Source organism: Ascidiella aspersa, chromosome 6 (assembly GCF_963924565.1).
Source record: "Ascidiella aspersa chromosome 6, kaAscAspe10.2, whole genome shotgun sequence".
Taxonomy (NCBI): Eukaryota; Metazoa; Chordata; class Ascidiacea; order Phlebobranchia; family Ascidiidae; genus Ascidiella; species Ascidiella aspersa.
The window spans coordinates 12,762,825-12,788,412 of record NC_139452.1 but is presented as its reverse complement, the minus strand read 5'-3'; the positions used below and the strand labels follow the sequence as shown (position 1 = coordinate 12,788,412).

The window sequence follows — 25,588 nt, the reverse complement described above, 5'->3', positions numbered from 1 at the left end:
ATATAACTCTGCTAGACAATATTAAATAGTACTGATTGGGGCGCTGGTCTAGAATCCAACCACATTTTCGTCGGGTGTTTTATATTGCTGACATTACATAGGCTATAAGGACCTTTAGGGTGCGAGTTAGCGTTTGGGTTGAGGTGGTCCGAGCATTATTATTATATTTTTTCTCCCATATTTATTCCTTTCTTGCAATTTTAATTTTAACAACTCGTTTTGTTGCTGTAAAAAAGAGTGGTAGGATTTCTAGATCAGCGCCAAGAAAGGGATAGAATTCTAGTCTAGCGCCTTATTGGTTTAAGTGAAACAAATGTTCAACATTAATTCAATAATTCGAAACTGTGAGTTCCATTTCACCTCAGTTGTTGATTAAAGATACTTTTTTCTTTGTAAGATTCAAGCTATTTTGTACAAATTGAAATTTTAGCGCTGGTCTAAAAGGCGCTCTTTCACTTATGTACATGAAAAGTTATGCAAAAAACAAAACAAAATAATACCGCATACCACAACGCATATTGTTTGAATTAGGAGGGTGGGTCAAGTAATAATATGTTTGTTATTAATAATAACTTGACCCCCTAAACCAAACGCTAACCCGCACCCTAACCCAAACAATATGCGTTGTGATATGCGGCATTTGAAGAAAGTTTTTTTTTTTTATTAATTTTCACGTACATAAGTGAAAGAGCGCCGTCTAAAATCCTTCCACATTTTCATCTTGGGTTTTTATGTTATAGTTATATTTAGGGTACGAGTTTGGGTGGCTCAAGTAATGTTATTATTTATTCTCCCATCATTATTTCTTATTTGCAATTTCAATTTTTGCTACTCATTTCATTACTGTTAAAAAAGTGATAGGATTCTAGGTCAGCGACCAAATTTATTTTTGTTTATGTTGTAGCGTTGTAAATGAGTTTAAAGGTGTTATTGACAAGAATATTAAGTACAGTAGAATTTGCTTATATTAAATCCAAACGTACTGCAGAAAAAGTGTCACTATATCAAGCGAGCAAATCGAACTAACTATGTAGCTTGTTATTGTACGTTTAGCATAGCACTAAGCAACATATAGATTAGTTAGCTTTACTCATGTGGTTTGACTTACAGAATTACTTAGTTAAAATGTGTTGTAAACAAGTTATTTTAAAACGTCCCAAAGTCAAAGTCAACTTTAAAATAAAAAAGGACTGCTTCAATTAGAAATTAAAAATTAAATCATTGCCTTTTGTAAAGACTTAAAAATAAACATTCCATTATTCTTTTCCTTAAATCTTGATAATAATTAACTTACATGCTTCGCATAAAGTGTTTTGAATGTTATTATTTATTTTTATGTGTTAAACTCCTTGTTGTTTTTGCTCCTCCTTTTAAAATTGTCTGTATAAATTTTGCTGAGATACTAACAAAGGTTAAGAACCACTTGAGCATAAAACACTTTGATGTTTTTTGCTGCAAGTTTGTATAAGCATGATATTTTATTCATTTGCATTATAAAATCATTTCAAACTAAAAGGAAGCATTTTAAAGAGTTTTGTACTTACCGAAAAGGTTCTCATATTTTTTAGTTACAGTTATACTGTTTAAAAGATAATTTTTGTATTGGTATATAATCCTGTTTTCAAAATCTCTGAAGATGTTATTGATACAAAAGTTTATTAGATAATTTTTCTAGTATGTAATATTTGCTGTTTATTGATAACAACATGACTCATATGCCGCTGATGGAATGTGGTCCCACAGCTTACAACAAGATCGGCTTGGGCAAAAGCAATAGTCCCAGGGAGACAGTGCTGGACAAGCATGACCGCTACCTGATTACTTTGGAGAAACAGAAAAAGCTGCTGAAAACCATAAACCCGAAAAACAAGGAGGACGAGGAACTAGAAAAGCGTGAGAAGGCTTTTTCGCCCTATGTCAATGGGGCTAATGCTCCAAAAAGTGCCCAGGGTAAAAGAAACAAGTCAAGAAGAGGGCAATCACAATCAAGGACAAGCAAGTCCTATTCAATGGATGAATCTGGTCGGCCACCATTTACTCTGAGAATAACAACTCCCAGGCCAAAATCTGCCTCCACTGTGCCACAAAAGTCCACTTCTCTGTCAAATAGACAGCGAAAGTTTTGGGGTCAAGGGTCAGTGCAAATTAAGGATGAAACTGGAAATACTCTGAGAGCTGCCAGAGACAATCTGCAGTACTCATACACAGATGATTTTGACGAATATGACAGTTCAGACTCTGAGACAGACATTGACTCATTCGACTCATCCTTTAACAGGAGTGACAATGACTTTGAAGATGAAACAATACCGGAAGATATAACCACACGAAAGTGTTGGAATGACAATCCCCGTGTTTCATCTTCCGAAATAATTAGGGAGGAGATAATTTCTGTTGCTGACAGTCTAAGTGACGTTGGCTACAGTGATTTACCTGTACTTGGCGAACCAAATTCAAAATCGTGACATACTGTATTGTGTTGTAGACCTAATATTGTTGCCATCAGTTGAATCGTATGGTTTGCTTTATTTGCCAGTATGTTGGATCTAAAACAAAGATCCTGACAGGCTGCTTCAAATCATATTGTGCAGTAAAAAATGTAGTTGCGATTTCTTTCTTTAATAAATGGTACTTGTATCGTATGTATCTCAGTATTGTCCATGCGGAGTCAGTTTATATCAAGCCGCGCCATACGAGTTCCAAACGTTTTGTTCTATTTTTATTGTTTTTGAAGTATAATTTTTTGGCTCTTACCATAGGTCTTTACTTGCAAGAGCTATAGTCAACTTACTGTCCCCCCTGTCCCACTGTTATTTAAACGGAGAAATAAACATGTTTACGTTGCATTAAAAATGTTACTTTCAAACTGAAATTGCGTAAATATTAACAAATGTTAAAACAAAAATAGCAATATTCGCCTTAAATGCAATTTTGTTGTCAACGTCCAAACTAATTCAGTCAGGTTGCGCAAGTTAACACCTTTCAAACGATAACACACTTGATGTGAGTTGAATTGAATACAAATGTTTTAATCGACGATAATCGGTATTAATTAGGAATCGTTTCAAAAGAAACCTTCAGTTTGGTGTGTGCAACTAAAATCAAGCTAAATTGTTTCAAGCGGTACAGTGGCAACAAGCAAAGCAAACAAAGTTGCGTTTATTTGGAGACATGACAGTGTTTATCAAGATGTTATAGGCAAACAGGTTATGGGGCCCGTTAAATAAAAGCTTTCTTTGCAGGGGTTTGATCATTGTCTGTATTTTAGTGCAATATATATTTCTTAATTTGTAGCTATTCTTCAGTCTTTTAGTGTGGCCAAATGCTGATACGAGTTTTTATCAGAAGTTTGCGGAACACCAATTAAACTTATCTATACCTTTATTACCATGAGCTTTAATTGGCATGCAAATCACATAAAAGTGAATTTGCTTCTCAGAATACTGTACACGACACAGTTCTAGGGCTACCGTATTTTCAGCACCCATAAAGAGGACACTTTTTGCCAGCAAGTAAAACGAAAATAGAATTGTTACGTCTGAGTTTGATGATGTTTTAAATAAAAGTAACAAAAACAACAAATCAAATTTATTTTTCAGATTCTGCCATGCATACTTTGCGATTCCATTAACTTTTTCCATTGAGGAATGGTCATTTTTAACGAGACCGTGAACTTGTTTACCGGTACACGAAATATCATTGAAATTATGTAAACTGTCAAGATGATCGAAACTGGTCCAACTAAAATGCTGTCTCTTTCTTTGCACCATTGTGGTTGCATCACAGAAAAAAAACGTTCAACATTTACATTACGGGCAATGCTAAAGCAAAACTGCGCAATTTTTGACAGATTTTTCTGACGCAACAATTATTGCAATAGCAATCAAGATTGTAAAGGGCTGGTAGGGCAATTTGTTGCATACCTTTTTTAAACCAGCAATTCAGCATGTTTAATCGCTACAGTAGTTTTGGGGAAATAAATACAACGTCTCGCTTAAAAGTCTTGTTGAAAGTATAAGCAACTAACTCGAAATGCGAAAAAAGAGGGCATTTGGGCATTTTTGAGCGTCCTCGGAGGACAATTCACTTTTCTCAAAAAAAGTGAACAAATCCTCCTAAAAAAGGACATATGGTAGGCCTACACAGTTCACGCTGCCCCCGAAACATGTACAAATAATAAGTTAACCTTTAATACTGGATCAGCAACGAACTGTTTGTTGTAGGGCCTGTAGTGAATCCCACCATTGTAGTCAGGGCTACATGGCGAATTAAATAAATGTTGATTGCATTGAAATGGTAACCAAAATCCGTACTGCATGAAATTAAAAAATAAATCAAATTTATTGACCGACGCATAAACCTACAAGCTAATTAGCACAGCAACCAGCGCCTATATACAAGGCACTGGACTTTTTGATTGCTGCAAAATTACAGCTTTTTAAAGTTTAGGTAAATGAGTGCAATATTTAATCAAACGCTATTTGACGTCTAGTTTTGTGAGTTTTTTTTAAAAACAATAACCAATTGTTAGATTTGATTTCTATATAGTCAGCTGTTTAGCTATGAATTCACGTGATCAAAACAACGCATCAAGAGTGGAGGCGTTTTGGGCAATAAACATTTGCTAAAAATACGCCGGAAATTAAACATGTTGACTATCTAAAGATAATCGAATAATGTATCAAACAGAAAGCACCAACAGTCATAAAGACTCGGTGGTTGCCACCGCCAGACAAGCCAGGGAAGAACGGGCACTTAATCGAAAGAAGGAATGTGCTGCGATCACGATTCAGTCTGCGGTGCGTGGATACCTGCAAAGGTAAAAAATTAAACTATCCTCTCTGCATTTTTTTATTAAAAATAGTTAGCGCGGATCTAGAATTCTGCCACAACAAACATTATTTGGGTAAGGGGGCCTGTTAGCGTTTGGGTTTTGGTAGGTTTTAAAAGCAATATTATTAAATACTAAGACTTGACCCACTCTTAAAGCCCGTTTACACTACAGCTGCACTGAGCTGCGCTGGGCGTAATTTGCATTTAAATTCTATTGTGGCGAGCGTTTCACGCTTTGCTAAACTCAAGCCCCGTGCAGCAGCTGCAGCTAGCTTAAAGTTACGCTTTGCTTAACTCAAGCCCCGTGCAGCAGGAAAAAAATACGCTTTGGAGCGATTTACACGCTTTGCTAAACTCAAGCCCAGTGCAGCTATAGAAAAACATTACGGTTTGTTGCGATTTTTACGCCCAGCGCAGCTCACTGCAGCTGTAGTGAAAACAATTCCACGCCCAGTGCAGCTGTAGTGTAAACGGGCCTTTACTCAAACACTAACCGCCACCTTAGCCCAAATATTTTTGTAGCTTAATGAATTGTTTCAATGTGCGGTGAGGTTCTAGATCAGCGCTAAAGTTGTATAGAATCCTTGTTTGGGTTTAGATGGTATATATTTTCATATACTTGACCTGGCTAACCTGAAGGAAATGGTAATAATATTTATATATGCATTTCAATGAGAAACGATGTTTTTGGTCAAAGTAGAAAGTATCACAGGATAATACTTTATATTTGTATTTAACATATTACACATTTAAACAAAACAGGGGTGTGTAACTTGCTGTCAGAGTGAACATAGTCAACCTGTTTTAGTCTGTGCCAGAAACACATACTTCTGGTTCATTAGCCCTTAGTTACTTACCCACCACTGTGGAAAGCATGGCGTTGTCGCAAGTGTTTTTCAACAAATCAAAAATGCCCCATAAAATTTAGTATACCTCATTTTTTATATGTTACACCAGCGGGGTGTACTTTTGTCTTTTGATGCACCCTGTCGCCCCAATCTGTTGAGCAGTGCACCTGTGAGATCTCGTCCATATGTGCCATACACCTTCATTTTGCTAGAAGTTTTTAGTATAGAACTTCATTTACTGCCGTGCAAACTTAAGAAATAACTTTATTACAGCCAAACAAATTTGTGTCACAGAGACTCGTTAGGCAAATCATGGAGGTGTCAATTAGATGAACTAATTGGTTGGTCCGATAAAGAAGAACTCCAGGCCAAAGCTAAACTGCAATCAAGTATGTACATTTGCCTTAGACTTGATAATGCTACAACCTCCAAATGTTGAAAATTAATTAAAGAGTTATTCGAAACAATCAAAATGATACCTACTTCTGTATGGGCTTTGTTATTGTTATTCTGTCTTACTACAACCTCCAACCATTATGCTACAATCACATATACTTTTAAGAGCACAAAAGTTTAGGAACATAACACAACAATTTGGGGGAACTGATTGATTGTTTTGTGCCAGTCTGAAAAAAAAGTTACCTAAGTGCGATAAAAAAAAATACTAAAATAGAGTGTTTATTATTTTATAAAACACTTAAATTTGGATGATTGAATTGTTGTGTATTTGCAGTTATACTTTTACTGGCAGCGGTTAAATACTTCTATATGGATTAAAAATGCAATCCCGATAGCTACAATTCCTGTTTTGGCTCAACAAACCTTAAACTATATTTTTGTGTGTTTTAACTACGTAACTGCAAAAGACTTCTGCGCTAAGTGCAAACAATAAACTAGATTTACTATGTTTGTTTCCCTGTGTAGAGCAAATCTGTTTAGCTCAAGGAAGTATGTATACTATGTGCACTCATAACCTTGGCAAGCAATTTCTATAAAAAATTAGACTATAAGTGCCATTATTTAGAGCAATATGTGAATCTCTATTATGCTAATACAACATGCCCCAGCCTGCCAATAAGTAGTAAGGAATAGTAAATTGTAAAATATGCTTGTTCTGGATTTGCATGTTTTAAATAAAATATATTTAAAATCTCACCATAATAAAGTTTATGAAAGTGTCAATATTTGTGCTTAATTGTATTACTAGGAATCGCTGCGAAAAAAACACAAAAGCAGACAAGCCTCACAAGCGACAAGATAACTCATCCCTCACAACAGCAAGATCCACAAGAATGGAAGTTTGCCTCATTTAGCTCAAACACACTCACCGGTGCCTATGGCAACCTTTCTGGAAGTAAGCCTTCCATAACTGTGCCAACCACAAGTAACAATGAGACATCTTCTGCTCAAAGCATTGGAAGAAGTGCGACCTTTCCTAATTACCAAACCTCTGCCTCAGTTTCCCTGGATTCCCTTATTTCTGAAAAGAGTGAACTTGATACTACAGCAACAAAAGCAAATATGACAAATGTGGAGATTTTTAAAGTCCTTCAGAGGTTTCTGTTTGTTTTTAAGATTGACCGTGACAGAAATCGTTTTCTAAAAATGTGCAAGTATTTGCTGCAGAATGTAGACAATCAAAAGTCAATAAAGGTGAGTTTTCAGTACTTTTAAGGGTATAATTAGCATTGATTTAACAGTATATAATAGCTTAGTTTATTTGACAAAACAATATATTATTTTAAAAGAAAGGGTTTTCTTGCATTGTCATCCAGCCTTTGGTATTCTGAAAAAGCATATTCACCCATTAATTTAAAAACAATTATGTGGCGTGCTATGAGTATTGTTTTTAATTTACCAACTTGTGTTTAAGAACTCGTTTGCAGCCTTGGCGGTTCACAAACAATTGGTTAAGGCCTGGATTGTACAAATAAAGAATATTCTTTGGACTTGTTGCAGATACTTGGATAACGTACAGGTATGTTTGCAGGAAATTATTAATGGAATAAATTTCAATTTCATGCACAAATGTAAAAGTGATTACATCTTGTCAAACTGTGTTTTGTTGGACATGTGGTAAGTGGTAATATTGTTTTTTTTGGTGTTTACTGACTATTAATGGATTTCATTGGCAAATACTTTTATATAATAATTATTATAGAGACCAAAAAGCTTGATAGTTTTAAATGTATACTTCCTTTATTGTGTTTTACGGTTTATTGCAGTACAACAAGGATGCTGAGTCTCTTCCAATCTACCTAGGGATGTTGATCACATTCACCGATATCAATAACTGGAGGGCACTCAAGGTAGTCTTTGTAATGGATTTATGGTTTTATTTCAGTCTTGATCAGCATCTTTAACAAAACATGCAGAATATTTTAACATGCTTGAAACAACCATACTTTTTTTTAATCATTAAGTTTATCTCAATTATCAATTGAAACAGTTTACCAATAAATATAATTTATTTTTGGTGTCATTTTCCTTACTCACACAGCAACAAAAACATATTAAACCACATTTTGTTTTCATAAATTATTTGTAACATATCCATTGTAAGTTAGTTTGTTTGTCGGCTAACCCATCACTATCTTTGCTGACCCATTGTCGGCTGACCCATCACTATCCACCATCTCAAGAAACTTCAGGCTTCAAGTTCCAGATAAAAAAATTTCCCGCATGTTTTTTCCGCCTTGTCACAAATTTGCGTTTGTCCTAAACCAGGGGTTCTTAAACTTTTTTTACCGCGGACCCCTAACATTTTTTTTGACATCATGTGGACCACGATAGGCAAAACTTTTCAAAAAATCATGTCACAATACAAATAAACTTCATAAATCTGTTGATTACGGTCTTAAAAGTGTGAAAGTAAAATGGAGTCTAAATACAGTCAGTGCAAAGCAGTTTTGTTTGTAATTAAACTGCTTTCTTTGAAAAAATGATTACTTTTTAAATATACATTAATATTTCAATTTGGCCTTCATGTACCCCCTAAAACTAATTCACGGACCCCAAGGGGTCCATGGACCCCAGTTTAAAAATCCCTGTCCTAAACCCTTCTACTTTGTTCTGGCAGAAACAAGTCGCCTTGCACCTCGTGCTTAAGCAGCTGTGTGTTAACGTGGCGCGGCACCTGTCCGACCGCGGATGTATGTGCATTCTTGGGTCGGTGCTGGCCAAGAGCAACCTGGCATCTTTCTCCCCAACCACTCTGCAGGCTTCCTTAACGGTGATCGTCAGGTTGTCGGTTGTTTTTTTTCTTTGGATAGCGAATATTGGCAGACAAAAGACTGTTTTTTATTCCGGCCTGCTAAATTACGTTTTGGTGCCCCGCTTATAATTGGGAGATCAATCTGTATTAACCACCCACATTTCCTAGGCAAAAGTTTAAAGCGTTTAGCCTACACATGATGCAGTTTGTGTCAAACATTTTAAACCCTTAATTCAAGACAAAGTGTACAATTTAGGCCTCTCGCATTTTTGTTGATAGTGAAACTAATTTTAAATTATTGTTATTCTTTTTCCAGTCATCTGCTTTGTTTGTTTTTTCAATCTGTAAAGCTATATATTATTTTTTTACATGCGCTTAAAAATCGTTGAACTTAACTTTTTCCATCCTGTTTTTAGATTGCTGGTAGCAAACGATTTTGGCGATGACGCTATTATCGTGTTTGTGGATTCCATTTTGTCCGTTCCTGCTTTGTTCTGGCATATGCAAGCTAAAGCTTCTCAAGTAAACATTATTGCAGTAATAATTCAACTCTAGTGTATGTATACATGTTTATGTGGCGCAAAAAAATCTAAACTATGTGGCAATATCTGTTTTACCGAGAAAAAGTTTTGTTCTTTGGTGTCACCTTTGATAGATACTAATACAAAGTTTAGCGTTTGCGGCATTGCTTACGTAGTAAAAAAAGCGGTAAACATTGTCAGCTGTCAGGCAACTTCTTTGTTCCTGAACCTTAATGCTAGTGCGCTATTTCATCACATATTTTAATTACAAGTTGACCCTTAAATCTGTAGCCGTTTAGGCACAGACAATGGCCAATTATATTCGTGTAGTCGCTTTATTTGTGTAGTAATACAGGATAGTCGCGTGTTTTAACTGGTACATCGTAAAGCAAATGATATGTAATTATTACTTAATTAAGGCTTTCCACAAAGTCATCGAATCTATAAAAGTCTTTGAATTAAAACCCCTATGTTTTTCGAAAAGTATTTGAATAGTCTTTGAATTTGTCGAGCTTAAGGTATGTGTTTTTGAAATGGCGGGTAAAAAACATTTAAAAAATATTTTTAATTATGTTGACCATGGATGGCATTTATACTGTTCCTACTAATTTATCTTTTGTTCGAAGGGATTTTTTTCATAAGCTTGTGCGGCAACCCTGTAATTGAAAGCTTTGGTTTTAGAAGGAAACGTTTTTTGTTCGGCTTATTTTATTGAGCATACATTACTTTAAGATAATTCAACTATGTGTCTTTGTAAGAATAACTTTTACACGAGTTGAAAAACCCTGTTTTAAAGGGACTCACCCTGTACACCGGCATATTTTGTCAGGTTGACAAACCCTGATCTACAGTACGGTTTACGTTTAAAAAATATCGCTAAAAAGGCATTACAAATTTCCAAATACTCGAGGAAATTCTACCTTGATTTACCCTTAAAATCGAATCGCAAACTTTCGTTTCCCCAGGCCTTGAGCAGCTTCGCCGAAACGGTCGCACTTTCGCGAATCATCGCCATGCTTCACGTGGAAGGAGCTTGCGCAAAACGCGGAATCGCACCCGCGGAAGCGAAAAGTGCGGACGTGATTCGTGTCTTATGCACGCTCGCCAACCTCCTGCAGCTTCTCGTCTTCGAGGAAAAGCTCCTAAAGGCCGAAGCGGTTCACGTTGTGGTAGGTAATAAACAGAATCGTGCCGTTTGCTGTAGGGCAGACTCGCTTCACAGGTTTTTTTGTTATAAAATTATTTTACACAACGACAGATAAAAAAAGGATTTGTGTTCGGTCAATTTTGATAATAATTACCGGCCTGTAGTGGATTGTTATGTAATGGTTTATCGCTGTGATTTTGGGGTATTTTGTCGAAATGACATATTTTAAAATGTGGAACTTTTGACAGCAATTTTCTGCCCAAGTAGAAACCTCACAATAAAATGCTAAGTTAATAAATCAACAAAATAATACGCTAGAAACCTGTATAGAACAGAATCGAACAATTTGATTTAAGTATGACTTAGATTTTTTAGTAATAAAATATTAGGAAAGAAGAAACAGGTCTTTTAAAGCTTTTAATGCATCTGGAATACACCAACTAACTTATCCCTGCAGTGGGACTAAAATAAATCCTTAAAATTTGAAATTTGAAAAATGCCTAGACCGGTGTTTTTCTATATGATGAAGTCTGGCCTTTTTGGGGGCCTAGAGTGTCGCATTAGGCGTTCACAGTAATACAAAATCATTGAAAAGGTTTTTGTTATTTAGGCGCTGTTTAACCAACTGCTGAAGTGCCTTTTTGAGAACACAACGCGAACGAACGCAAGCTCGTCCACGTGGCACGTCGTTCTCGGATATTTTTCAGGGAACCGAACCGAGTAAGCGCAGTTCTGTTTTTGTACTTATATTAAACTTGCTGCTTGGTGGCCCGTCGCATTCCTTCAAACTAATTTAACACTGTCGTAAAAAAACAAGTTCACTGCTATGGAAGCATGCGATGCGATGAGAAGAATAATGTAAAGCAGGGGTGTCCAACTTAAACATGCCGGCTTGCTAAAACTTCTTCCCGTGTTAAAGTAACTGTTTCTTAAAAACACTGCTTCTTTGCAAAACGTTTGTTTTCAGCCAAACTGTAAAGATAGATTGGTCTTAAAGCTGTGTGGTAGAAATGCGCATTACTGCACCTAAGTGTCCGTCGGTGAGATGACTTTTACTTCTTTACACAAAGCTATGTATAACTATGTGAATGCTAACTCTACCACAGTATAATGTTATAATATCAGAAGAAATTGTTAGTTGTCGTGTTGCCGTGATTGTTATCTATTGTCAATAAACAATGGCAATTGACTGTATAACAAATTTAGTATTTTGACAATTAACTGAATTTAAAATAATATATTTGTTGGGGGCTTGCGTCATTTTTTATTAGGTAGCGTGTCACATTTGGCATGCGTGCCGCGTGTTGGACACCTCTGACGTAAAGTATTATCTAAACTAGTGTTCAATAATCATAAGTTGTTTTTAAACAATTCAATATACCTTAAATGCATTTTTAGTTGGCACTAAATATAGGCCGCCTGTGTTCCTTTGTCGAACAAAAATCTAAACGCGTTTGAATTTAGAAACTCGGATTCGATGCAGCTGGTGAAGAGCCAGCTGAGGTTTCTTTGGGACCCGACCTTCGTGCGAGCCATCTACCACGACGTACTAACCCTTCCGTCTCTCCACGATGATAAGGCCGTGCCCACTCAGGCCGAACAGATCAGTTCAAGGTCAAAAGGAAAAGTTAAGTGTGAGTAAAAAATCGTGGAATTTTACGTGTATTTCGTTTTAAGCCTGCCCTATTATATAAAAAAGGCGCTTAAGACTGAATATCCGTTCTTTGTATACTGTCATGAGCGATGTAAATTGGTTGTTAAGAGTTTTGACTTGGTCACGAGTAAAGTGTGTGGCGGAAATACTCGCCGGGCACTCTGTTACTTCAGGAATTTCAAATGATAGTCACTTTGGAAGACAGGGGAGTCTTTGTTGAAATTGTCTAATCTCCACCAATTACTGTACCAAGTCCTGTAATCATATGGTAATAAAGTTCTGAATTGCCTTTACGCAAAGAAACAAGTTACGATTAGTACAGTTTTATGTTTAAAGTTGGATTAACAATCATATGGCATATACACATTCATTTGGTATCCGCAAATGATGCTAGACCGGCTAGAACAGTGTTTCTCAACCTTTTTAGCTTACGGACCGGTAAAATTATAAAATAAATTTTTCGGACCGGTGGACCTTCAAAAATCAAACCAAGTGTAATTACAACAAAAGTATGCCACTAAAAGTCTTAGCTTTTACATACAACTGGTCTTAAATTTTAAGACTTAAACGAGCTGTAGCCCACTTTTAAACGGTTCACAACACAGCATTGTGACGTATGATAAAGTCTAAAAGAGTCCATCAACACAAATTTTCTCTCGTCGCCAGTGTCCAACAAGCTGAGCAGCATCCTGAAGCGAATGGCCTCCAACCGTCCCCAGAAGGTCCTTCTGCCCACCGGAGGGCGCCAGCTGGAGTACGCCGAGGTGCGAAACACTTGCGGCGCCTGTCTCCTCTACAAGCGCGCGCTCTCCGTCTTCACCAAACAGCTACAACTCGAGATGCTCACAGGTGGGCAATCAACTTTTGCGAAGGTTTTCTTCGTTCTTTGTTTTTTCAATTCCATGTTCGGCCTTGACTGAAAAATTTAAATTTCTTCAAACTTTCTAATATAGTTCTTTTGTAAAGTTTACTTTGTCGAAAAAGTGTCTGCCTACATTTCTTTTGCAGCTGTTAGGTTGCGATCCAATATACAACTGCTCAAAGAGCAATCGCACATACAAAATATTTTAGTCACCTCATTTTTTTGTCCTTATTAGCGCAAGGAAGTAACCTACTGTAAAACATTTCAAGAAAATCCTTTGCGCAATTAAAGCTAAATAAATTCGGCTTAATAAGGGTCATGACACAACTCTTTTTAATTTGTCAAATAAATACCAAGAATTACATGACAGCATACCAACAATAAAATAATGTGCAAAATCAGAAACATACACAAGAATAAATACGCTATGTGTTATAATATCAACTACAGCCGTTGATATAAAAGGAAAACACCATGTGCTTTCCACTTCAAATTTGTGGCCGCTATGTGCAGTATATAACGTTAAAAAGAGTAAAACCTAAAATGCAACACATCCGGTATATGAACTCAAACATTTCCTTGTGCTAAACATCCATTCGAACTACCTTTCTCTTACCCAGGTCTCATGTTCATGGACGAGGTGTTGTGTCGTCTTTGGCGCTTCATCTGTGAGCTCGGACCCTCCGGAGGACTCGAACTCTTTCTTTCTTCCCTCACGCTTCCCAGGGACGTCGCGGAGCCATACTTTGCCGTCTTCACCCTCTTCTGTGACATGACAGCGCACGTGCTCTCGTGAGTTGGTATTGCAGTTTTCCTGTTGGGTTATTATATAGTTTAGTACTTGTTAAATTGGCGTTTGGTCTAAGCTGGGGGAATTCAAGGCGTGTCGTCGTTTTTTGAATGAAACTGAAACTGAAACTGAAACTTTGCTTCTTGTACAACTTTGTAGTTTCTGTGTGGGACTTTTATCGTTTACTGAGAAAAAATGATTTGAGTGTTGGAAATAGTTTAAGTCACATTCAAATGCATCTATGTTATTTAATAGATTTGTTTTATGAATGGTTATTTACAGTATTTTTGTTTGGACTAAGGTGTGGTTTTTGTGTACATGGGTATTATTAAATACGAGAGGTCGAGATGGTTTACCGACTGTTTCGTATTTTCGCTTTATTGTGGGAAAAGTCGATATATTTTTTTCTAATCGAAACTTTTTGCTGACAGAATACTGGACGACGTTGAGTTCTACGATCAACAGGTTCCTTTCCATCTGGAAGAACTCGTCACCGTTTCGGCCTTTCTGCGTCAGTTCGTCTTCAAGGTCATCTGGGGTCAGATTGTCAAGGGTCAGTGCAGTTGTTTAAATTTCCATATTTGGGATTTCACGTAATACATAATGTACTGTCTGATACGATGTGGCAATTAACTTTTTAAGGGGAGAAAATTGGTTTGCTGACTTATTCTAGAAATATTCTGCTGTGTTTTATATACGAAAGTATATGTGATTAAATCACCCTTTTCAGCATTGTATCGATGCATTTTCTCTTTTAAACGTAAAACCTTGGACTACTCCAGTTATGGTAGAACCTAAACCGAATTGTTCGCCCCATTCTCATAGTTTTAAATCTGGCAAAAGGATATTTTTGTTAAGTGATGTTAGACTAACTGTTAAGTTCTGATTCTAAACCCGTTTCACAGACTCGAACAGCGCCATGTTTCCGGTGTTCGACTCGGCCTACACCCTGCTCATGATGTTGTACGACAGGGACGCGAGGAGGACCTTCACGCCTAAGGATCACTGGCTTTGCAAGTAGGATAAACAAAACCCTCACACAATATTCAACTGATGAGAAGTAAAGAAGAAAATTTCAATAAAAATAAAAAAAGCCATTATATTCGATAAAATCGTCATTTCGCAGTTTACAGACGTTTCAGCAAAATGTCGAAATGTCGATTTTATCGAATCTAATGGCTATAATATTTTTATTGAAATTACTTAAATAATGTGTATTGTGTTGTAACAGTTTATGACAACGTAATTCGCCCTGTTGTGCCCCTTGTCTTATTCGGCGATACATAAAAAAGTTCACAAAAGCGCTCGAATTTTAACTTTCTCTGTTTAACTCTCGCCCTTTATCGCCGCAGAGACGTTAAAGCGAGTAGTGTGCGAAACGAGGTGGAGAAGGGATATCACCGCGCCAAGCTAATCCTGGAAAAGATCCCCTTCGTGATCCCGCACAAGGACCGCGTCCTCCTTTTCAACTCATTCGTAGCTGCCGACAAGAACGCTCTTGGTAAGTGGCCCTCATACTTTATTCTAGCTGCACATGTCCTTCGACTGTGCCTGCAGGCCCAAATGCATTCTGGTGCATTCCCGCCAGAGATCTTGAAATTCACGTGTCGTCACTTGGCGTTGGACATCGCCCGCCAAGTGAGTTTACCATTTTTTTTTCGTTTTCTGCGTACATATCGTCTACTATAGCGTCCCATTTCAGGCTAAAACTTTGGTGGTAATATTTGGCAGCCACAAATTATGGAATGCAGTTAGGCCTGCATGGACATTTAAGGTAAAATAAGATTTAAAATTTAGGTGAATACCTGCATTTAGTTTGCCATACAAAGTCTGGTTGTTAAATGGGAACTTCAAGAACAATTATACTGTTTCCAGCTACCAAGCGTATACAGGACAATAACTGTCGTTTTTTTAATACTCACAATTATACCCTTCAATACTATATTTGCTGCAAATGTTTTTGTAGTAGACTTGCGTAATGTCAATAAAAGAGCAATAATTGCCTACTGAAGACAAAACTTTTCAGCAACAAAATATGTACGCCGTAAAAGTTCGTAAGCGTCTTCATTACAATAAGCGATTTACCTTTCTTCCCCTAGAACTCCAAGTTTTTCCGCGACCGAATCGTTAACCAACGTTGCCATGCTTTACCAAAACAGTTATACGTGGTATTCTAAGTAAAACGAACAACCGCCTTTTTGCTTTCCAGGCATCTTCAGCAATAGCGAATCGTCGATCCACATCAAGGTACGGAGGAGCCGACTGGTGGAAGACGGATTCGACTTTCTCAGCTCGGTTTCCTCCAACTCTCTTAAGGCGAGTCGAGTTGTAATTTAATGTTTGTTGCTCCGGTCAGATAATTAACGCCGATTCGGCATATTCATCTTTTATCACTGTAAAATTTGTAAAATGTTAAATTCAAGACTCGTTTTTCGAATTTACGTATTTTTTTGCTGAGCTTTTCCATATTTGAACTATTTGTTTTTTGTTTTCCAGCCTCTGTATGATTAAGGTAGTGTCTGTGTATATTAAAACCTTAAATAAGTCGATAAATTATGCCAGACACTACAAGACTGTGATTGATTCACAAGTTCTATATTTTTTAATGTTTTGCTCGAAAAAACTTAATACTAGGTTACGAGTAAAACTGTATGCAATGTTCCTAAAGTTTTAACAAGATTTCTTTATTTTAAAAATATTTAATGTTTAATTCCATTTTTTGTTAAAAGTACCGGTTTGATACTTGCGTTGCATTTTGATGAGTGGTTTATGTTTCTGTTCAGGGAGTTATTCGGGTGAAATTCTTCAACGACCTGGGATTGGACGAAGCGGGAATCGACCAGGATGGAGTCTTCAAAGAGTTTCTCGAAGAAATTATTAAGAAGGTTTTCAACCCCGACATGAACTTGTTCAAGGTATGTATTGTACATTGTACAACCCATCAATTGCGATACTATATTAAGCAAACATTTTAGATCAGATTTCAATATTTAATCTATACCTTACTAAACGTCTATAAGCAATAGCCCTTTTAACTTATAAAAGTATAAGAAAGTTTTTGTAAACAAGAAAGCCCAATGTTAAAATTGCATTTTTTGGGATTACATCAATTTTTCATAGACCTGGGTACTAAATTGAATATACTCCCAACACTTAACATGATTGATTTTGCTATTATTTGACTTTCAATAAATCCAGTGTTTAAAAAACATATGCACGCATGACGCAAATATTGTTACTCGTAAGATCGCACTTTCAATAAAAATAAGCAGAAAGTTCAAGGATAAAAGTTAACACTTATATTGCTACCTCTTGCCTTGAACGAATTTATCCCTCAAAAATGAAAATATTTAACCTGGTTGAACCATTTACTTTAGGTCTGGAAATTCTTAAAAACTTCCAGGCGACAAAGTTATCCCTAATGTTGTTGCCTTTTTCCTTGAACTGATTTAATCTTTTAAGAATAAAAATAATTACCCCGGTTGGAAAATTTACTTTACGCCAGGATTTTTTTCGCGAAAATCAGGTAAGTTGTGGCGGACCTTAAAACAATTCAAAAGCCCAACTTGAAATCGTGCGAACATAAATTTAATTGGGCCTTTTAAATAGCGCCCGACAAAATCAAAGTTAACATCTCTTTAACATCTTCACTTTACAGGTTACCGACGCCGGTGAACCTAGGCTTTACCCTTCTCCGCTGTCACACCTGCAAGACAACCACCTCAACCTGTTCGCATTCATCGGCCGCATGCTTGGCAAGGCTGTGTACGAGGGCATCGTGCTCGACATTCCTTTTGCCAACTTCTTTCTGCGCAGCTTGCTCGGCCAGCAACACACCATGCTATACAGGTCGGTAGCGAGTTGACGACTAGAGTTGGTTTTCCTACCGATCGGGATGGTACATTCCCTTTGTCTTTCGAACGCCTGTCAAATTTGTTCTTGTCACTTTAACTCCACCAGACGGGAATCAGTTTCTTGGATATTTGTGAAGCACGATATTTATATGAACTATAGGCCATTTCGCTTTTTAATCGAGTAACTTTAAGGCCATTTTCGCTATTTAAATCGAGTATTACTTCATCGTACAGATGTCTATATGTCTCCAATTGAACTAAATTTATTATTTAGAACTATATTTGCTTTTGATTTTTTGTCAAACCTTTAGGATTAGCCGGATAATGTTTTACTCTATAATTTTTCATTTCTTAAATCGACTTGTCGTTTTTTTTGCGTGCTGAAAACACATTATCAATCAGTATTAATTAATTACTCCGAGCCCTTAAATATTTAACCTTACCGGACGTCAAGAGATTTAAAGTCAACACTCGCCAAATTCCAATCGGGCTACTTAGCTTCTGCTTGCAAACGTTTCCGGAGTAACTCATGTCACCACCATCAGTGCAATTTAATTACCAGAATAAATACCGACCTTTTCAAACTTTCTGCTTTAACATTTCATTTCAATTAATTTTGTTTTCAGGAAATCTCATTTAAAATCAATTTGCGACAAACCGTTGACAATAAGGGCAATATAAATCAGGGCTGCGGAGCCGGTTAAAAATAACCCTAGTCCAACTCCCAAGTCCGACTTCGGCCAATAAGGTAAACCCGAGTCCGACTTCCAAGTCCCGAGTCCGACTCCGACCAAATGTGCGATTTCGTCGAGTTCCGAGTCCGACTGCGATCCCACAGCCTTTTTATCACCAGTTTACGTAATTTAATTAAAGTGGATTTTTAGCAATCTTCTCATAGGGGTGTCATAAAATTCATTGAAAAATATCGATCATATGCTATTTCGCCTTTACAATTACAGTTGCCGGCAATATCAGTTTTAAAAGTTGGTACTGCGCATGCGCACTTCGGACTCGGGACTCGGGTAGTTTTACGTGGTCTTACTCGAGTCCCGAGTCCGACTCCTCAGCCCTGATATCACGGCACACATATTACTCATCGGGCAATATTAACTAAAAACACAGCGAAACTTCTGCTGTCTCGCAGCCCAATCGACGAGCTTCCCTCGCTCGACGTCGAGTTTTACAACAACCTGACCTGGATCAAGCGCTACGAGGGCGATATCGCCGACCTTGGCCTGACCTTCACTTACGAGGAGGACGTGATGGGCAAGGTCGAATCGCATGACCTCATCCCGGGTGGATCGGCAATCGAGGTCACCAACGAGAACCGGTCAGTGTTTGTCTTTTATTTTGCTGTGGCAACGCTTTTGCCTATACCCATGTACTTGTACTCCTTAAACAGGCTTTTAAATTGCAATTGGTGAGGTATGAGCCGGTCAGTGTTTCTCATTTTGAAGCATAATGTTTGAAGGTTGTAGTAAGATGTAGTAGGAATATCGAAGCCCATGAAGAAATAGGTATCATTTTAAAAGTTTCAAATAACTCTTTATTCATTTTCAACATAGTGACTATGTTTGTAGAAGTGTTCAAAATGATACCAACTTCTGTATGGAATTTGATATTTTTACTACGTGTTTTCTCCTTTATTTCGCTGTGCCATAGCTTTTGCCTGTAGTTATGTACTTGTACTCTTTAAACAGACTTAGACGTTGCAATTGGTGAGACATGGGATCGACAAGATTGTGTATCTGGGTTTTCCACGTTTACCTTTGTCTCACTAAAACTTGTTTGCGTTGTGCATTGCCGGTATTCATGGTAGCCTAAGAAGACATGTTAAATTTACCTGTCATCACCTTGACGTATATGTCGATCTTTTACGTATCATTTAAACAAACAAAAGAAGCAGCCTTGACTAGACTTCAGACACGAGCTTTCGTGGCCGGCTTTCGTTCCATTATAGCGCCTGCCTGGACCAACATGTTCTCTGCGCCCGAGCTTCAGCGCCTCATCTCCGGCGACAACGTCGACATGGACCTCACCGACCTAAAGTGGGTGTAAAATCGCTGTGGCCGTTTTTTGTCGCCTATATCAGGTTTTCCAACTTAGCCGTGTATATTTGTGGTACGTAAAATGGTAAAATCGAGGTTAATATTGTAACACTGTCTCCTTTATATATATATATATATTGTTTATCTATGTATGTATAGTCCGAGTCTTTTAGAATAAATAGCAAGTCATTAAGTCCCAGTCAAGTCATAATTAGTGCAAGTCAACTTCAAGTCACGTCCCCCCCACAAAAACAAAACGTTAAACTATTAGAAAATTTTAACTCAAACGATTATGACCAATAACTGAACTAAAAAAATAAGAAAACGCATCCAGGAATTTGTTTTATGTGCAAAAATTTGGATAAATAGTTCCATTCTGGAACACTATATACGGATCTGTTCATAAGTTTAATGGTGAAAATAACGGCCCAAATAGACGTAAAAAGCGACATGCTTTATTGTTCAAACGTTTCGGCAAATGCTTATGCCATCATCAGTGATATGAAGGCCACATGAGGGCATTAGCATTTGCCGAAACGTTTGAACAATAAAGCATGTCGCTTTTTACGTCTATTTGGGCCGTTATTTTCACCATTAAACTTATAGTTCAATTCTATTTAAAAATACTTAAAGAAAACTTTTAAGATTAACAGTGAGTTTGCTAAAGCGGTTGTAAAAGCTCACCTTGTTAGTTACTTATAAGTGTTTGGCGATTAGGGTGGAGTGAAAAATCATTTTTCTTCCAAATCAAAATTGAGGGGGTCTAAAATGCTGACAAAACATCTAAAACCGTCAAAAAAATTGGATTTGGGAAATTACCTCCTTAACCGACTTGGCTACCTCCCCCCAAAGGTTACGCAGGGGTCAAAATAGCCAAATCGGCCAAAACTATTTTATTTGATGTGCTTGAGAGTTGGTTAGTGGCTCAAAAGATGCAGAACATACATGTTTCTATTCAATGTAATAGATGTTTTTCTTCTAAAAGGAGCAGAAATTCATGAAATTTACAAAAAACTAAATTTTGTCAAAAAATTGCAAATTTTTCATTTTTATCTAAAAAAAAATTTGAAATGATGAAGAAATGTGGAATTGAAAATCTAAATATAGTGCATACATTACACATTGATAACCATTTAATCACAATACTGATATTGGAAACTATACTGTTCTTAAACAAATTGGTTCTTTGTATGGAAATATGGCATGAGTGTTCTCTATTTAAGTTTTTGCCGATTCAGCCTCGTCTTGCAAATCCAGCAACAGATGATGGAGCTTCTGTTATTAGCTTGACATGATGCTTGAATGCTTGATTGAGACAAGGGTGGCCTAATCTGAAAGTAGTTTTTATTATTGCTTTAATATCAAAGTCATAGAGAGTTTTGATGACAGGAGGTTGCTGTATATCCATTGATTTCCATGAAATCATCTGTTGGCATGACTTCGTGTTCATGTTTATTTTACAATGATAAAACGTGGAAGACCACGACCAGTGTTAGTGTCATCTGATTTGGACTCATTTTCTGGTTCAATAACATTACCTGTACCTTCAAAATCCTCATCGACAGTCATCTTGAAACTACCCCGAATAGCTTGTATTTGGATGACACCAAGGTGACGACTGTTTTGCTGTCCATCCTCAACATCCCAACAAGGATGTTTTCGGTTATGTTATGAGCAAAGAGGCATTTCTTTGCAATACTCCAAGCTATATGTCTCTAACTTGTTAATTTGGAAATCGTTCTGCACCTATCATATTTTAAAACGGTCCAGTCTTCCAGTGTATGTGGATAACACTGGCATTTAGAATCTAAAGATATCATGCTTTAGAAAAAAAAAAACATTTTCTACGTTAATTACTCTTGTAGAATTCTGTATAAAATGTTTAGTTTTCTGGCTGAATTCGAAATTAAAAAGATGTGTAAGGTAACTGATGGATAAAAAAATATTTTCAATATGATCGGTCGTGCACAACAATTTCCAAATAAACGAGTCACATATCGCTGAGGGTATTGCAATCCAATGCCTCTTTGCTCATAACATAACCGAAAACATCCTTGTGGGGATGTTGAGGATGGACAGCAAAACAGTCGAGAATTTTGAAGGTACAGGTAATGTTATTGAACCAGAAAATGAGTCCAAATTAGATAACACTAACACTGGTCATGGTCTTCCACGTTTTATCATTGCAAAATAAACGTAAAGACGAAGTCATACCAACATATGATTTCATGGAGTTCAATGGATATACCGTTACAGCAACCTCCTGTCATCAAAACTCTCCATGACTTTGATATTAAAGCAATAACAAAAACATCTCTCAGATTAGGCCACCCTTGTCTCAATCAAGCATTCAAGCGTCATGTCAAGCTAATAACAGAAGCTCCATCATCATCTGTTGCTGGATCTGCAAGACGAGGCTGAATCGGCAAAAACTTAAATAGAGAACACTCATGCCATATTTCCATACAAAGAACCAATTTGTTTAAGAAAAGTATAGTGTCCAATATCAGTATTGTGATTGGATGGTTATTAATGTGTAATGTATGCAGTATATTTAGATTTGTAATGCAACATTTCTTAATCATTTCAAATTTTTTTTAGATAAAATTGAAAAATTGAAAAATTTTTGACAAAATTTAGTTTTTTGTAAATTTTGTGGATTTCTGCTCCATTTAGAAGAAAAAATTATATTATATTGAATAGAAACATGTATGTTCTGCATCTTTTGAGCCACTAACCAACTCTCTAGCAATTAAATAAAATAGTTGCGGCCGATTTGGCTATTTTGACCCCTGCATGACCTTTGGGGGGAGGTAGCCAAGTCGGTTAAGGAGGTAATTTCCCAAATCCAATTTTTTGACGGTTTTAGATGTTTTGTCAGCATTTTAGACCCCCTCAATTTTGATTTGGAAGAAAAAAGATTTTTCACTCCACCCCATTGGCGATGATGTTTAAATCTCTCAGTGGTGCTGTTTCTGTTTCAATAACATAGTTTTGTATTTCATTCGAATTCAGATCTGAATCCACTTTTGTAAGCCTTTGTGTTTTAATAAATTGCTGTACACTGATAAAGACTTCATTATCGGATCGGATCCATTAGTTTGACAAAATGAGGCTAGAAATAAGCTTTTTGTGATGTTACCTTCAGTCCACCATGTTCTTTTTACTTTAATATTTTATCTTGCTTTAGCTGTGAGACTTTACACGCTAAAATCACCTATCTCTTTAAATGCCCTATATTTTGACTTCTTATGATATAGAGAAAAATTGTGTAAAGTACCTGGTACCTGTTTTGCGGCAGTCATTGTTAATTGATGATCGGTTATTTAACTCCAGAAAGAACGTGGTCTACTACGGCGGCTTCCACTCTTCGCATCGCGTCGTACGCTGGCTCTGGGACATTCTCGAGCGCGATTACACTCCCTCGCAGCGCGCCGCCTTCCTTAAGTTCGTGACGTCATGCTCGAAACCGCCCCTCCTCGGGTTCGCCCAACTACAACCCCAGTTCTCGATAAGGTATAACTGATAGGGGGCAGCGCTTCTCAACTGGTAGACCTCGAGGCTTTTTTAGATAGACCGCTGAGATATTTTAATTTAGGTTTAGAACAATTGCAAGGTACAACTGGTTTAAATAAAATTTTAGTTTGTTTTAGGTGAATAAAAGTAAATCATTTTCTTTCAAATGCGGGCTTTCAAAATATAACAATTCTTTCTGATCAGTATTAAATCGCACTTGCTCTTTTTCTTCATCTTTTGCACAACGTGTTATTGTAAGCCCTAAATTAAATTTTGAAAAGTGTGCCACAAAGTCTAAAGTGGGCTGCGTGGCAAAAAATAATTGAGAAGCATCTTTTTCGTATGTGTGACTATTTGCAAAAAATAGGTTTTGTAAAATTGAACGCATTTGGTTTTACACTAAATTGATATATCTTATAAGCCTGATGCTGTCAATGCAGCTACAGGTTAAATATCGCAACCTTAAACCTTTTTTTACCAAAAAATACCTCATTTTTTTAGAAGGCGAGTTACTTCCAAGTTCAACTTTTGAGTCATTCATGGCTTCCCAATGCCTTGAAAAGCGATTTTAAAAATCCCAATTTTCGCGTAACGACATGGTGTGTATACGGTAATTTAAACAAATATTTAACAAAAATATCGTATTAAAAGCTTTGTCTAAATTATTTATACCGTATTGCTCGAATATAGTTAAAATATCGTTGAATATAATTCAAAACTAAATTTGTTGAATGAAATTTTAACTGAACGACAATTTTAAAAAGCTGACTATAGTTTTTTTTAGTTTTGTAAACGACTTATGTGCATTTTTATTCAATTTTGACTTGCATTAATTTTGACCTAACGTGTAAATTTTGACAAAATGTTTTTTTGACAAGTCAAAAATTAATCGCCCTACTTAAACAAGTGACACACGTTAACACCCGTTTTGATTTCAAACCTCCTTCCCCAGGTGCGTGGAGGTTCCCGACGAAGAGGACACTGGTGACACGGTGGCCACAGTTCTACGCGGCTTCTTTCGCCTCACCACGACCAAGGGTGGTTCGTCCGGTTCGCCCAAATACCCGCACCGTCTGCCCACCGCCTCGACCTGCTTTAACCTGCTCAAACTGCCAAACTACCCCAACAAGGACGTGCTTCGCGAAAAGCTAAAACAGGCGATCGCCAACAACACCGGCTTCGAGCTGTCGTGATGCATTGTCTGGCACTGTGGCTCTCTGCCGACCTTGCAGTGTTTTGCAGCATGTGTCTTGTCCGATTGCGACGCGTATAGACGATAGACCAGGTTTTTTTAACTGGGCTCCATGGACTTGGAGGTCCGTGAACTAGTTTTAGGGGGTCTATAAAGACCAAATTGAAATATGTTAGTGTATATTTGTGAAGTAATCAATTTTTCAAAGAAAAGAGTTTAATTAAAGATAAAACGTTTTACTTCATTTTTGAAAATTTCTTGCCTACCGTGCTCCATCCACGCTAAGCAAAAAACAATTTAAGGGGTACGTAAGAACCCCTGCGATAGACAGTTAAGGGTGTGTTGGGGCCTACAGTTTAACAATGAACGCTCAAAATTGGGGACAAACTACACGTTAAAGTAGTGTTTCGTAAACGCTTTTGATCTTGCGACGCCTAGAAGCGATTATACGATGTACTAAGCGATAGGAATTTTGCTAATTATTAAATATTTGTTTGCAACGAAACATAAAAGTATATCGATACGCGAGTCAATGAAATCGCGTCGAGCTAGTATCGACGACATGCCTATATATCTGGTTGTTGATTTGTTTACTAAAATTATTTTATCACTACCTGGGTCTGTAAAGAGTGTTGGCTCTATGCGACGCAATTTTAAAACCAACAACAAGATGACTTAAACATGATTACTTCAGTTTAAGGACGCATTTTCTTTAAAATTATTACATATCGTGGAGAAAAACGACCTACTGCCGTACCACAGGATTCTGAGATTCTCGGAATATGAACCTCCGCATACAACCTAATGATCGCCCTTTTCGAGGTATTTTTGTGTGTGTCGTGTTTACAACTGTTTATCTGAGTTCTATTTAATTGTTTTGTTATTTTTTTTACGAAACTATTGCGGTGCTGCCTTTGAGGAAACCCTACAACTCTCGAGGTAATCGCGATAACAACTCAAATATCGCACTTAAAATGTCATTGTCTGTTTTGTGTCCTAAAATGAATTTTTTACAAATAAAATAAAAAATGTTGTTAGACTACCCCGGCACAAAAGTTTGTGGTCCACTAATTTTTTTAAAGTTTAGCAAACATGGTTCTACGTGCCAG

At 37.0% G+C, this 25,588-nt stretch overlaps 2 protein-coding genes across 2 annotated transcripts; both read left to right on the top strand.

The window, feature by feature from the left end:
• The first annotated feature begins 1,646 nt into the window (after window positions 1-1,646).
• LOC146139937 (katanin-interacting protein-like) lies at window positions 1,647-2,693 on the top strand. Its single transcript, XM_083392302.1, has one exon. The coding sequence runs from the start codon at window positions 1,707-1,709 to the stop codon at window positions 2,463-2,465; it is 759 nt and encodes a 252-aa protein (XP_083248428.1). The 5' UTR covers window positions 1,647-1,706; the 3' UTR covers window positions 2,466-2,693.
• Window positions 2,694-4,642: 1,949 nt separating this feature from the next.
• Window positions 4,643-25,520, top strand: LOC146139936 (ubiquitin-protein ligase E3B-like). Its single transcript, XM_083392930.1, has 22 exons — window positions 4,643-4,819; window positions 5,976-6,070; window positions 6,889-7,334; window positions 7,555-7,659; window positions 7,907-7,990; window positions 8,761-8,924; window positions 9,312-9,417; window positions 10,382-10,585; window positions 11,174-11,283; window positions 12,028-12,197; window positions 12,884-13,066; window positions 13,700-13,871; window positions 14,301-14,422; window positions 14,775-14,886; window positions 15,222-15,370; window positions 16,079-16,185; window positions 16,653-16,784; window positions 17,528-17,718; window positions 18,868-19,104; window positions 19,640-19,771; window positions 23,108-23,287; window positions 24,240-25,520. Exons 1-22 carry the CDS (start codon window positions 4,677-4,679, stop codon window positions 24,478-24,480), a joined length of 3,585 nt encoding a protein of 1,194 aa, XP_083249056.1. The 5' UTR covers window positions 4,643-4,676; the 3' UTR covers window positions 24,481-25,520.
• Window positions 25,521-25,588: the final 68 nt, after the last annotated feature.

Bases quoted from the DNA above. Each gene is read 5' to 3' on its own strand.
- LOC146139936 (XM_083392930.1), top strand. From the start codon at position 4,677: ATGTATCAAACAGAAAGCACCAACAGTCATAAAGACTCGGTGGTTGCC. The intron at 10,586-11,173 runs GTAGGTAATAAA...TTTGTTATTTAG, and splicing joins CCGAAGCGGTTCACGTTGTG to GCGCTGTTTAACCAACTGCT. The intron at 19,772-23,107 runs GTGGGTGTAAAA...ATTTAACTCCAG, and splicing joins ATGGACCTCACCGACCTAAA to AAAGAACGTGGTCTACTACG.
- LOC146139937 (XM_083392302.1), top strand. From the start codon at position 1,707: ATGACTCATATGCCGCTGATGGAATGTGGTCCCACAGCTTACAACAAG.